At 46.5% G+C, this 12,094-nt stretch overlaps 1 protein-coding gene across 1 annotated transcript; it reads right to left on the bottom strand.

Annotated features, from left to right (window-relative positions):
- Nucleotides 1–816: 816 nt before the first annotated feature.
- On the bottom strand, nucleotides 817–4,322 carry LOC130194909 (uncharacterized). Its single transcript, XM_056416130.1, has 2 exons — nucleotides 1,254–4,322; nucleotides 817–1,024 (listed from the first exon to the last, which is right to left on the bottom strand). The coding sequence occupies exon 1, from the start codon at nucleotides 2,744–2,746 to the stop codon at nucleotides 1,820–1,822; it is 927 nt and encodes a 308-aa protein (XP_056272105.1). The 5' UTR covers nucleotides 2,747–4,322; the 3' UTR covers nucleotides 817–1,024; nucleotides 1,254–1,819.
- Between the last annotated feature and the right edge of the window lie 7,772 nt (nucleotides 4,323–12,094).

Below are 12,094 nucleotides of genomic sequence, written 5' to 3'. Positions count from 1 at the left end.
TAGGCGCCGCCCCTCTTAAAATTTTGAGATGAAAAAAAAAAAAAAAAATACATCCTGTCAAAAAACATTATATGCCAAATCATTTAAATAGTAAATATACCGTGTTGATGCGCTAAATGTGTGTGGGAGACCGTCAGCCTGTCAACAACCACTTAAGTTAATGTGAAAAAATATGATATATCGCCATTATCACGGAGAGAAGCCCCTCCCCTTTTTCGAGGCGGTCTAACGTGTGTGTACGGCATCGAGAAAATATTTCAGTCGTTTCGGCAAGGACGGCTTCTCATTGGCGGATGAAACGTGAATCTTGGGTCGCAAAAATGTGCGCTCATTGGCCAATGACATCGTTTTATTATTTCACGTGACTGGACTATTCGGCAGATCAGAGACCTGCGTTCCCTCAGCCTAGAGAGCTCCACGGAGCTACGGGAGCAGGCTGCTAACGGAGCTGTCAGCTGGTGCTCAGTGAGTAATGCGCTGTTTAGTTTCCCCTGTCTGTCGTTCCAAAGTCCTGGGACTGAAACTCTCTGGACTACAACGGGGGGAGGGGTCTAAAGAGCTGCAGACAAGTGGAACGCACGAATCTTGCCGCAGTTATCTAGCTAAGAGCATGGAGCTAACGAGCTAACAGCCTGAAGCTAACCCTGTTTGCAGAGCAGAGCAGCAGAAGGAGACCGAACTGGCATCGAAAACACAACGAAGAAGTTCTGAATAACAGACACATTCCCTCCAGAATAATGGAAACAGGCTGGTTACAGACATGACTGCGAATAACCCGGCTCTTAAGTTGTAGCAAAGATGGAAGTCGAGACGAGGTAAAGGCAACCGTATCGAGGTTTATTTACAAAAACACTCAATAAACGGAATAAATATAAAGTTCCTTGTCAGTAGTCAGTGGTGTAGGCGTGTATGGGTGCGTGTGTGAGCGAGAGCCTTCTCAATGGCGACGAGGGTTTTATGGTCCGCGCTCCACCCGGCCCAGGTGTAGCTCATCAACTCCTCCTGTCCCCACCTCCACCAGAGCCTGCAGGAAACGCACAAGACCAAGAGCCAACACACACCGAGTGGTGGGGACGGGTCGTCACAGTTCTCAATAGTATGTTTCAAGTCGGCTACAGCCGAACCCTCGTTCTGTTTTGATCAATAGTAATCAAGTTCAGTGTTTCCCCTGGTTTACAGCTTCAGGGGGGCGGGACTAGTGCCGCTAGCCATGTTGGTGCCCTTAGCTTAATTTAACACTGAGGTGTGCTCACCTGTGTGCGCGCATCACGGCTGAGCGAGGCGCGCGCCGGCATCGGAGCTCTGGCTCCGCGAGCCGAGAAGAGTTGTTGGGGGGGGGGGGGGGACATTGGAGTTGATAAGCGTGTCTTCTTGTCTGATCAATACGCAACTGTGAGGTGCGCGAATGGACAGAGCGGCCAGCTGCTGATCACTCAACAGCCTGACGTGCACGAATAGATATGGCGCGCACAGCGCGCCAAACATTTTTTTGGGAGCACCTAAGACCCATTTTGACCCAGGAAAAACCCTGGAGAGTAGTCATCTGTTCAGACTCTGCTGCAGCGTTGAACAGCATTAGGACCAAACGCTCTGTACGGGAGGATTTAGTGATGGAGATATCAATGAATCCAAAGGCTGGGGACGAGTGTGTATTTTTGCTGGGTTCCTGCTCTGTGTACATACATCTACTGATGCCTAATCTGGACACATCTTCAGTGATGTTCCTGGAATCATTGGACGTTTCGGGTCTTTCAACATCATACGCCTCCTCCAGGTGACCCAGCCGGGGCTGATCAGACCCCAGCTAGTGTCCAGATGGCTAGCTAGCTACCATGACTCCATGGCTCCCCTCTTTTGAGTCACAGCCATCTTGAGGCTCTCTCTGCCGCATACTGGTACTGCGGATGGCTCTCCTCTTTCTCTCACCCTCGATGCCTAAACTACTGAAGGCTCTGGCCAAGGAACGGGCTGCAAATCCTCTGCATCCAACCTCCACAGGGAGACAGCTTGCTCTCCAGCCAGCCTGCTGGCAGTCACTGACCAGTCCTGCGTCCTTGGAGAGCTTCCTCTCAAAGGCTTCTTCCAAACGATCTTCCCACGGGACTGTCGGCTCCAGCAGCACTGCTTGCTTGGTGGACTCAGACACAAGGACGATGTCTGGTTGCAGGGTGGTGACTGCAATATGGCTGGGGAACTTCAGCTGATGTTCAAGGTCCACCAACAACTGCCCGTCTCTTGCAGACGTCAGGATGCCTGCAGATGATGTTCTTCTGGCAGCAGTTGGCTCGTCCCCAGCTCTGACAAAGGCGATGGTTTTCTTGGAGGGTCGGAACTGCTTTGCCCACGCCAGTCCTGCGCTGATAGCTTCAGCAATGGTCTTGAGGACTTGGTCATGCCTCCACCTGTACCGACCATCTCCTAGTGCCCTTGTACAGCAGCTGAGGATGTGTTCCAGGGTTCCTCGCTTGGAACACAGTGGGCATGCTGGTGTCTCTGCTATGCCCCATATGTGCAGATTTGACGGGCTTGGAAGCACGTCATACACTGCCTGGATGAGGAATTTGATGCGGTGAGGCTCGGCTTTCCAAAGCTCAGCCCAGGTCACTTTCCTTTCAACCGCATTCTCCCACCTCGTCCAAGCTCCCTGTTGCTTCATTCCCACTGCCTTGCAGGTTCTCGTCTCCTCCACTGCTGCTCCCACCTCCTCCTGAACAAGTCGACGCCCTTCCTTCCCCCTGGTGTTCATTTGGGGAGTTGGAAAGGATCCTAGCCCTGCTCGACCTCGTGTGACCACTCCCACCAGGCTTCTGTGATGCAGCCTTGCATCTGCCTCTTGAACTGCTTCCTCTGCCCTCCATTCCACATGGGTGTTGAGGGAAATGAGAGAGCGGACAGGATCGCTAAGAATGCGCTTAAACTCAGGAAGGAGGAAATACTGAGTATTCCGTTTGGGAAAGGGGAAGCAAAAGCAGTTATAGAGAGGCAGTGAGGGAATTATGGCAGAGGAAGTGGGACAACAACGACAAAGGAAGGCACTATCACAATATACAAAAATCCATGAATGTAAAGTTATTCAAAGGGAAGTGTCGGAGAGAGGAGGTCATCATATCAAGGTTAAGATTCGGGCACACAGGGCTGAATGCAACTCTGTTCTTAATGGCAAAAGTGGGAACAGCTAAATGTAACTTTTGTAACGAGACTGAGGATGTGGAGCATGTTATCATGAAGTGTGTGAAATACAGCTCTGAAAGAAAATGGTTGAAGGAAAAAATGTGTCAGCGGGGACGGAGGTGGAGTGAGTGCTGGCAGCGGACCAGGATGGGCATGAGTGCTACAGGGCTTTGCTGCGATTTTCCAAAGATACGGGGCTAGGCCGCAGGATTTAGTGGCGAGTAGGTCTGTTGGCATGGTCAGTAGTTGGTCAGTTAATTAGTATTTTGTTTTGTTTTATTGGTTTATTTTGTTTTTGAGTAGTTAATTAGTACAGTTATACATGAATCTGCACACTCCGGTACAGTAGGTGGCGAGTTGCACTTCGGCAAGTTGGTTGCGATCCGCCATTCAAATTTGAAGAAGAAGAAGAAGAAGCTGAGATGCTTCAGGTGGAGAGAGACAGTTAACTGCAGGTGGAAGAGCCAGGAGTGGTCTGTGGATTAAGAAGCCTTAGAAGTCCTCGGCCGAGAGTCTATACTCTGTATCGGAACAGTTATTAGTTATTATCGACTCTTGGTAATACTTTTTATTAAATACGCTTTATTATAACTTTTCGACACCGGACATTTTCTTCGGTTCAACACCCAGGGTTTTTGAATATATATATATATATATACACACAGGATGTCTCGTTATACTTATACTTATAAAACATCACAGTTTCCCACAGCAGTGGGCGAGCTGGCTGTAAACCACGGGCTGCATGTTTCATGACACACTGTATGAAGAGGAGACTGGTCTCACATCGACTGGACGTCAGATAACGACGTATGACATGAAACCAGACCGACAACAAGAGCGTGTTGTCAAGTGTTGACTGAAGCTCGTAGCATATTGAACAGGCATCAGCAGGGCCACCTACTTTGTCCTCGGCGTCTGAACTACAGCCTCCCGAACAGGTGTGGCATTTTACAGCAAAGTCCTCCGTGTTTAGTCCGTAAAACATGAGCGCTACATCAAAAGGACGTGACGCGGAGGCTAAGCGATGGACATGCGCACTTCATAGCGAGTCATCCGGGTCCTGAGAGGCCACTCCGACGGCACGTCTGCGCACGCGTACCAAAACCACTTCATTCAAACACCAGTTCATCTCGCACAGCGTCCACGCCCTCCTCCGGAGCACCGTGGAGGCGCGTCACATCTCAAGTGGCAACAACGGACCGTGGGGCTGAAAAGCCGCCAGTTAAACCCGCGGGACCAGAGAAGAAGAAGCACCGACCTGCTGTGTGTCGCCATTGTTCTCTGAGCTGAGACACGGTGTCCTCATAAGCTGCTGTCAATGTGTCCAACAGCCCAAAAGACTCTTCAACGGCCGCGTGGACTCGCTGCTTCACCAACAGTCTCATCATTTCTCCTGGAGACACGGGGACAGACACCGGAGGCTCCTCGCGGTCCATCTCCCAACGACGCATGCGCAGTTGGATGTACGACGCTCTGCCCGGGGCACCCAGAGGAGAGCTCATGCCCTTATAAGGCGCGTTTCAACTGCCAAGGGCTCCGTGGGCCTCGGCTGCTCCTGGGCAGCCTCTACTGGTGAAAGAGGGGACTGCAGCGCCTCGACATTGTGTGTGTGTGTGTGTGTGTGTGTGTGTGGTCAGACTCAAACAAACTCATAATCTCAATTGACTATTTCCTAGAAAATATATTATTATATTTACAGTAAACCACACTTCCCTACACATTTTTTTTAAACATGAAAACAACATAATTTTTTAGATGTTATTCAAATCTTTTGAAGCGTGAGTTTCGTGAGATATTGGTAACATTCTCTCAATTGGTTTAGTTGAAATGTATCTGACCTCTAACCCTACAGTCATGCGCTTACAGGCTGCTCCTGCATTTCATTTATAGAAGTATGTACCTGTCAGTCATGACATAACTTTGTTTTACAAACTGTGGAGTATTTTAGCCACAATTGTGTTAATGAACATCCCTCTAATACGCGATGGCCCATTCTCCCGCCCTCCAACATCATGGACCAATCACAGTAAAGCAGGGGGACATTTGGCTCGTTTGATTGGCTCCAGTAAATCGGCTGGAATATGGCGATTTAAAGCAACACTGTAACTTTTCACTTTTGGCGCCCCCTTCAGGTTTTTAGGTATTTAGGTATCGATTTCAGTGTCGTAAATACCCAGTGATGATAGATGCAGCCTCGCATACACTTGTATTGAGTTGGGATCATGTGTTGTCCTTTAATATTATTATTTGTACGTGTCACGGGTTATAAAAGGTGACGAGGGGGAGGTGACGCAAGGTTTTTTTTGTTTGGAGCGCGCTGACCGACGGCGGACTCAGAACGGCAGCAATCCGGCGACTTTCTATTTTGGATTCGCCAACGGCGGGATCACTAATAGAAGACTGCAGGAACACTGTGAACTGGCCAGCACCCACCGGACTAGGGTGAAGCACGGGGGATTGAGCGCGCGCCCGTTCCGGTCAGCTGTTTGCCGGCTTTTGGGGTGGTCTTGCAGTCATTTCCTTTTGTTTTGGGGACTGCAAATGTGGAGTACGTGTGATCGAATACAATATTGTTGACAACACCAAAAGCTACATAAAAAGCTACCCTTATACTGTAGCTGCGGTGAGTGGCACTTTATGACATTGCGTAATCACTGCCAGAAAGCAGGTCGAGTACATCCGCCCGGATGTGCCGGCGCTCCAGAATCTTACATAGCGGAGTTATTTCCCCACAGACCCCCGATGGCAATAGCGGAGACGCAAATCGTCATATTAGCGGCACCATTTTTTTCAAGCTGTTATTTTAAGGTCCAAAAGTTACATAGTGTTGCTTTAAAACGTAAAGCGCATGCGCAGTAAGAGGTGGTCCGCTCAGCTGAAAGGCTCACTGGCCGTTTCTCAAGATGCGTTCTTGTCCGTACTTTTCTGTATTTGTGTACTTCTCTGTACTTGTGTACATACCTGCAAACTTGTCACCTTTCGGTGAAATTCACCGTTTTGAACTCAAAATAGGTCGTCCACGTGAATCGTGGAGATCCGAAGAGTTTTTGTTTTGGGGGGGGGGGGTCACCTGGCCCGCTGCCGTTGAGATTGCAGTGAGACGCGGAGAAAAATGTGGAGTGGTGCTCTTCGCAATAAAACATCTTTGATGGACGTGTCGCGTCTCGGCCAATCAGCGTTCAGATGTCCACAGCGTTTGGGGGTTCAGGTTAGCTTGAATGTTAGCCGCTACATCTGCTGCTGTCACGCTGCACGGTGTAGCGATGCTAACAAAGTACCCGTACGTTAAACACGATGTGATTTAGCATATTTTTAGTGTCGATACTTCATTAAGAGAGCGATCAGAGCGCACGCGCTGCTCCGTGTCGAGCTGTCTGCGCACACTGCGCTGCGCAGCTCACAGCGAGAGAAGAGGCGGAGCTTAGAGACTTCGGCTTAAAGAATAAAAAGATGCCAGAAGGTAAATGTTCCAGTTTGTAAAGTTGTGTAACTCTCCAGCTGCTCATCCTGATGAACTGTGTATCCTCTGGTCATAACGGCCTCATAGTGATCATCAATGCTCTGATGGAACCATGTCGTTTCATTCATATCTGGCTGTCTTAAGACGAATATTACTGACATTTAAGTGTTGAACAAGTTGGTAAAACAGATGTTTTATTTATTACTATTATAGATAAATATACCAGTCTCGTATTTATGGTACCATATTGTTTTTATGGTATTGTATTGAATTCTGGTATCGGGTATCATGATATTTATGGCAGGTCTGTAATATGTATAGAAGTTATAATATGAGTATCGTGACAAACAAACAGACAGATTCAGGGACAAGTCCATGAGGACTGTTCAGGGAAAAGGAAGTTGGTTCATGAATGACTTTAACCATATTATATATAATGACCATGTATATTTGTTATTTCTATCATTATAGGGCTGAGTCAGAGCGGAGGACCTTTTGTTCTTAAACTTTATTATCATTATTTAGATTTGTGGTCAGAACAATAAAATGACTGTAGTTGTGGTTCTAAAAGCTTTGAGGCTTCAAACAACGTGGATGTGGTGACAACAACAAAAGTCACCTGCACCCCCCCCCCCCCTTGTCACCTTTTTCACCCCTCATGAGTTTGCAGGTATGTGTGTACTTCTCTGTACTTGTGTACTTCTCTGTACTTGTGTACTTCTCTGTACTTGTGTACTTCTCTGTACTTGTGTACTTCTCTATACTTGTGTACTTCTCTATACTTGCGTACTTCTCTCTTCTTGTGTACTTCTCTGTTCTTGTGTACTTCTCTATACTTGCGTACTTCTCTCTTCTTGTGTACTTCTCTGTACTTGTGTACTTCTCTGTTCTTGTGTACTTCTCTGTTCTTGTGTACTTCTCTGTACTTGTGTACTTCTCTGTTCTTGTGTACTTCTCTATACTTGCGTACTTCTCTGTTCTTGTGTACTTCTCTGTACTTGTGTACTTCTCTGTTCTTGTGTACTTCTCTATACTTGCGTACTTCTCTGTACTCTCTGTACTTGTGTACTTCTCTGTTCTTGTGTACTTCTCTGTTCTTGTGTACTTCTCTATACTTGCGTACTTCTCTGTTGTGTACTTCTCTGTTATTGTGTACTCTATACTTGCGTACTTCTCTGTACTTGTGTACTTCTCTGAACATGTGTACTTCTCTGTTCTTGTGTACTTCTCTGTTCTTGTGTACTTCTCTATACTTGCGTACTTCTCTGTTCTTGTGTACTTCTCTGTACATGTTTACTTCTCTGTTCTTGTGTACTTCTCTGTTCTTGTGTTCTCGTGGACTCGTGAAACGTCATCAGTCGCAGCCATGAGTACATGTTCCAATTCAAAGTTCGCTTCTCACAAAACACGGTCCAAATACCCGCCGAGAGCAGCCTCATCTCATATATATATATATATATATTAGTGCTGTGAAAAATAAGGCGTTAACGCGTTATGATTAAATTACAGGATTAATTAGTTTTTTTTTTAACGCATTTAACGCAGAATGAGCTTCCAATATATCTATTTAATCTGAACTATTTCCTGCTCTAATGCAGACGGTCGTGCTGTTCATCGGTAATTACATTACATTACATGTCATTTAGCAGACGCTTTTATCCAAAGCGACTTACAATAAGTGCATTTCAACCTAGAGTACAAACCAAGAACAACAAGAACACAGGAAGCAACACTTCCTCAACTCAGTCAAACCACAAAAGCACCACAATAAGTGCCATCCCAGTGCCACTGAAGTGCAAATCTGTGTTTTAATCCAGATATAGTCGGAAAAGATGTGTATTCAGTCTCATGCGGAAGATGTCGAGACTTTCTGCTGTCCTGATGTCAGTGGGGAGCTCGTTCCACCACTGAGGAGCAGGACAGCAACAGTCTGGATGTAGAGTGATTAGCTCGAGGTGCAGGAGGCACAAGACGATTGGCTGTTGCCGAGCGGAGCGAACGTGCCGGGGTGTACGGTGTGACCATATCCCGGATGTAGGCGGGGCCGATCCGTTCAGAGCAGTACGCCAGGACCAGTGTTTTGAAAGCGGATGCTGCTCCACCGGTAACCAGTGGAGAGAGGCGGAGGAGGCGGGTGTGGGTGAATTTCGGGAGGCTGAAGACCAGTCGAGCTGCTGCATTCTGGATGAGCTGCAGAGGTCGGATGGCCTTAGCAGTAGACCAGCCAGGAGGGAGTTGCAGTAGTCAAGGGCGTGAAATGACCAGAGCCTGGACCAGAACCTGTGCCTTCTGAGTAAGAAGGGGCCGTAAGAAGGTAACGATCCTTCCGCAGGTTCACCTACGGAAACCTTGTTACGACTTTTACTTCCTCTAGATCAGGGTGCTCAATATGTCGATCGCGACCTACCAGTCGCTGCGTGTAGTATTGTAGATGCATGACATTGTAAAAATTAGCCCGCCCCTGTAATCTCCGCCCGCGCGTCTTTGTTCTTTTATTAAACTAACGCGTCTTGTGGATCGTGTCTACACAACAGCATGTCATTTCTGTGTGTCACGTGTCGGTTGACACTTCTATCTCTCCATCTGCGCCACAGAGCTTTGTGTGCGCATTGGGACGGACCAAAGAAAAGTCACTCCCGGAACCCAAAGACTTTGGTTCCCGGACGCTGCCGGCGGTCATGGGAATAGCGCCCGGATCGCTAGTTGGCATCGTAACTGGTCGGTATCTGATTCTTGGAGCCTCCAACTTTCATTCATGATTAATGAAAACATTCTTGACCAATGCTTCGCTTTCGTCCGCCTTGCGCCGGTCCAAGAGTTTCACCTCTAGCGGCACCATCTGAATGTCCCGTCCCTTTCATCACGGCCCAGTTCATGAAGAAAACCCACAGAGTTAGTTTGCCTCAGCAGCTGCTAAAGGAAGAGAGGCATTTAGATTGTATCATGGTGGAGTTAATGGTTGACAAAGAGAAACATTTTCTGTTTAAACATTCTGTTTAGGATGAAGATATATTAATGTTCCATATGGAAGAGAACTGCTAAATAAATCTTTATGTTCTCACAAAAATATACAGAGAATATCGGTAATATGTGATTAATCATGATTAATCCACAGAAACCTGTGATTAATTTGATTAAAATTGTTAATCGTTTCACAGCCTTAATATATATATATATATATATATATATATATAGAGCGAGACATATATATATATATATATATATATATATATAGCAGCCTGATCTCGGCAGGACTTTTTTAAATGCTCCGCTGGCTCTGATGTCTCCGTAGCGGTTAAACATGAGATATAATTCGGTTTAGAGGATCTAACGAGCACAAAAAGTGTATTATTTATTCACAGATAACGTTAAATTCAGTTTGACTGAGGATTAAGATTCATAACTTCATATTTTAATTCAACTTTAACGTTGAACTAAAGTGGTATCTTTTTACTTTTGGCCGAATTGTTTGCAATTATGTGTAATATATATATATATATATATACAAATATGTATGTATGTATATAACATATTTATTATCGATATATACACATATTTATACATAATCTAAATATTTATAAACAATATATAAATATATATATACGTTTTTATTTTTTACACAATATATATACAATTATATGTGCATGATTATTTGATTTTTAATTGTGTGTATATAAATATCCACACACACAATTAAAAAATAAAATAATTATATTTAAAGAATAATGAAAAAAGCAGGGTTGTCATATTTAGTTTGACTGTAAAAAATATTTATAGTGAATATTTTATATTTGGAGTAAACTCATGAGCAAGAACAGCTGATGTGGTGACGTCATCAAGTAAGCCGCTGTTCCAATCGCAGAAAGAACGTCCTCCCGTCCTCCGGAGTCTGGACTCCCAAGACCAGACTCCCAAGACCAGACTCACAAGACCAGACTCCCAAGACCAGACTCCCAAGACCAGACTCCCAAGACCAGACTCACAAGACCAGACTCACAAGACCAGACTCACAAGACCAGACTCACAAGACCAGACTCCCAAGACCAGACTCACAAGACCAGACTCCCAAGACCAGACTCACAAGACCAGACTCACAAGACCAGACTCACAAGACCAGACCCACAAGACCAGACTCACAAGACCAGACTCCCAAGTCCAGACTCACAAGACCAGACTCACAAGTCCAGACTCACAAGTCCAGACTCACAAGACCAGACTCACAAGACCAGACTCCCAATACCAGACTCACAAGACCAGACTCCCAAGACCAGACTCACAAGACCAGACTCACAAGACCAGACTCACAAGTCCAGACTCACAAGACCAGACTCACAAGACCAGACTCCCAATACCAGACTCACAAGACCAGACTCACAAGTCCAGACTCACAAGTCCAGACTCCCAATACCAGACTCCCAAGACCAGACTCACAAGTCCAGACTCACAAGACCAGATTCCTAAGACCAGACTCACAAGACCAGACTCACAAGACCAGACTCACAAGTCCAGACTCACAAGACCAGATTCCTAAGACCAGACTCACAAGACCAGACTCACAAGACCAGACCTCCCAATACCAGACTCACAAGACCAGACTCACAAGTCCAGACAAGACCAAGACCAGACTCACAAGACCAGATTTCCAAGACCAGACTCACAAGACCAGACTCAGCAAAGATCAGAAGCGCAGTCGTCAGTGTCCGTGTCTACATTCCCTCCTCTCGCTGTACCCTCTCCGGCATGCAGCGTCAGTCAGACTGCGCGCATGTGTCCCAGCCTCCTCGCAGCACCAGAAGTTCACGTTTGATGGTGGCTGTGCATTTACAGGTTAGCGACACGTTCAGCGTCCGTTGGGACGTTGCTTAGTTTGAGACCACGTCGCCACTATACCCGTAGTGTTCCGTCTCCCCGGCATGTCCCGGGGAGGGGCTGTCATGACAACGGTGTTGTGGAAATGAAACAGTGCGAGTGCTAGCTAGTTAGCGTTAGCTTGTTGTTTCAAGTGAAGTGTCATTCAAAAGTGTTTAATGTAATCAGGGAGACACATGTCGTGTGAAAGAGACTTTAACCAGACGTGTGTATGTAATGTCTGACGTCATTTGACGTAACGCCACGGTTCTCATTCTCCCCACACGCTGACGCTCCCTTGAACGTCTCCCGGTGGTCTCTGTTGGCAGAGGACGTGATGAAAGAGGTCGTTCAGACAAGCAGTTGTTGAGCTTCATGTTGGTTCTGAGTGGAGATACATCATCACTACTGTCGCACAGGCGGACACAGTGGGTCAGAGAGGAGACGGCTCAGGGTTGGGAGTCTTGGGCCCCACAATCATGAAGAGAGTTCCTGATCCGATGTGAGGTCAAAGGTCAGGGAGGTTCTTTGTACAGATTGTAAAGCCTCGAAGGCAAAGTTGTGATTCTTTACACAATAAACTGAATTGACTTCATACTCCGAAACTGATTC

This window comes from Pseudoliparis swirei, chromosome 6, assembly GCF_029220125.1.
Source record: "Pseudoliparis swirei isolate HS2019 ecotype Mariana Trench chromosome 6, NWPU_hadal_v1, whole genome shotgun sequence".
NCBI lineage: Eukaryota > Metazoa > Chordata > Actinopteri > Perciformes > Liparidae > Pseudoliparis > Pseudoliparis swirei.
The sequence above is the reverse complement of the archived record's forward strand: the minus strand, read 5'-3'. Positions and strand labels throughout refer to the sequence as shown.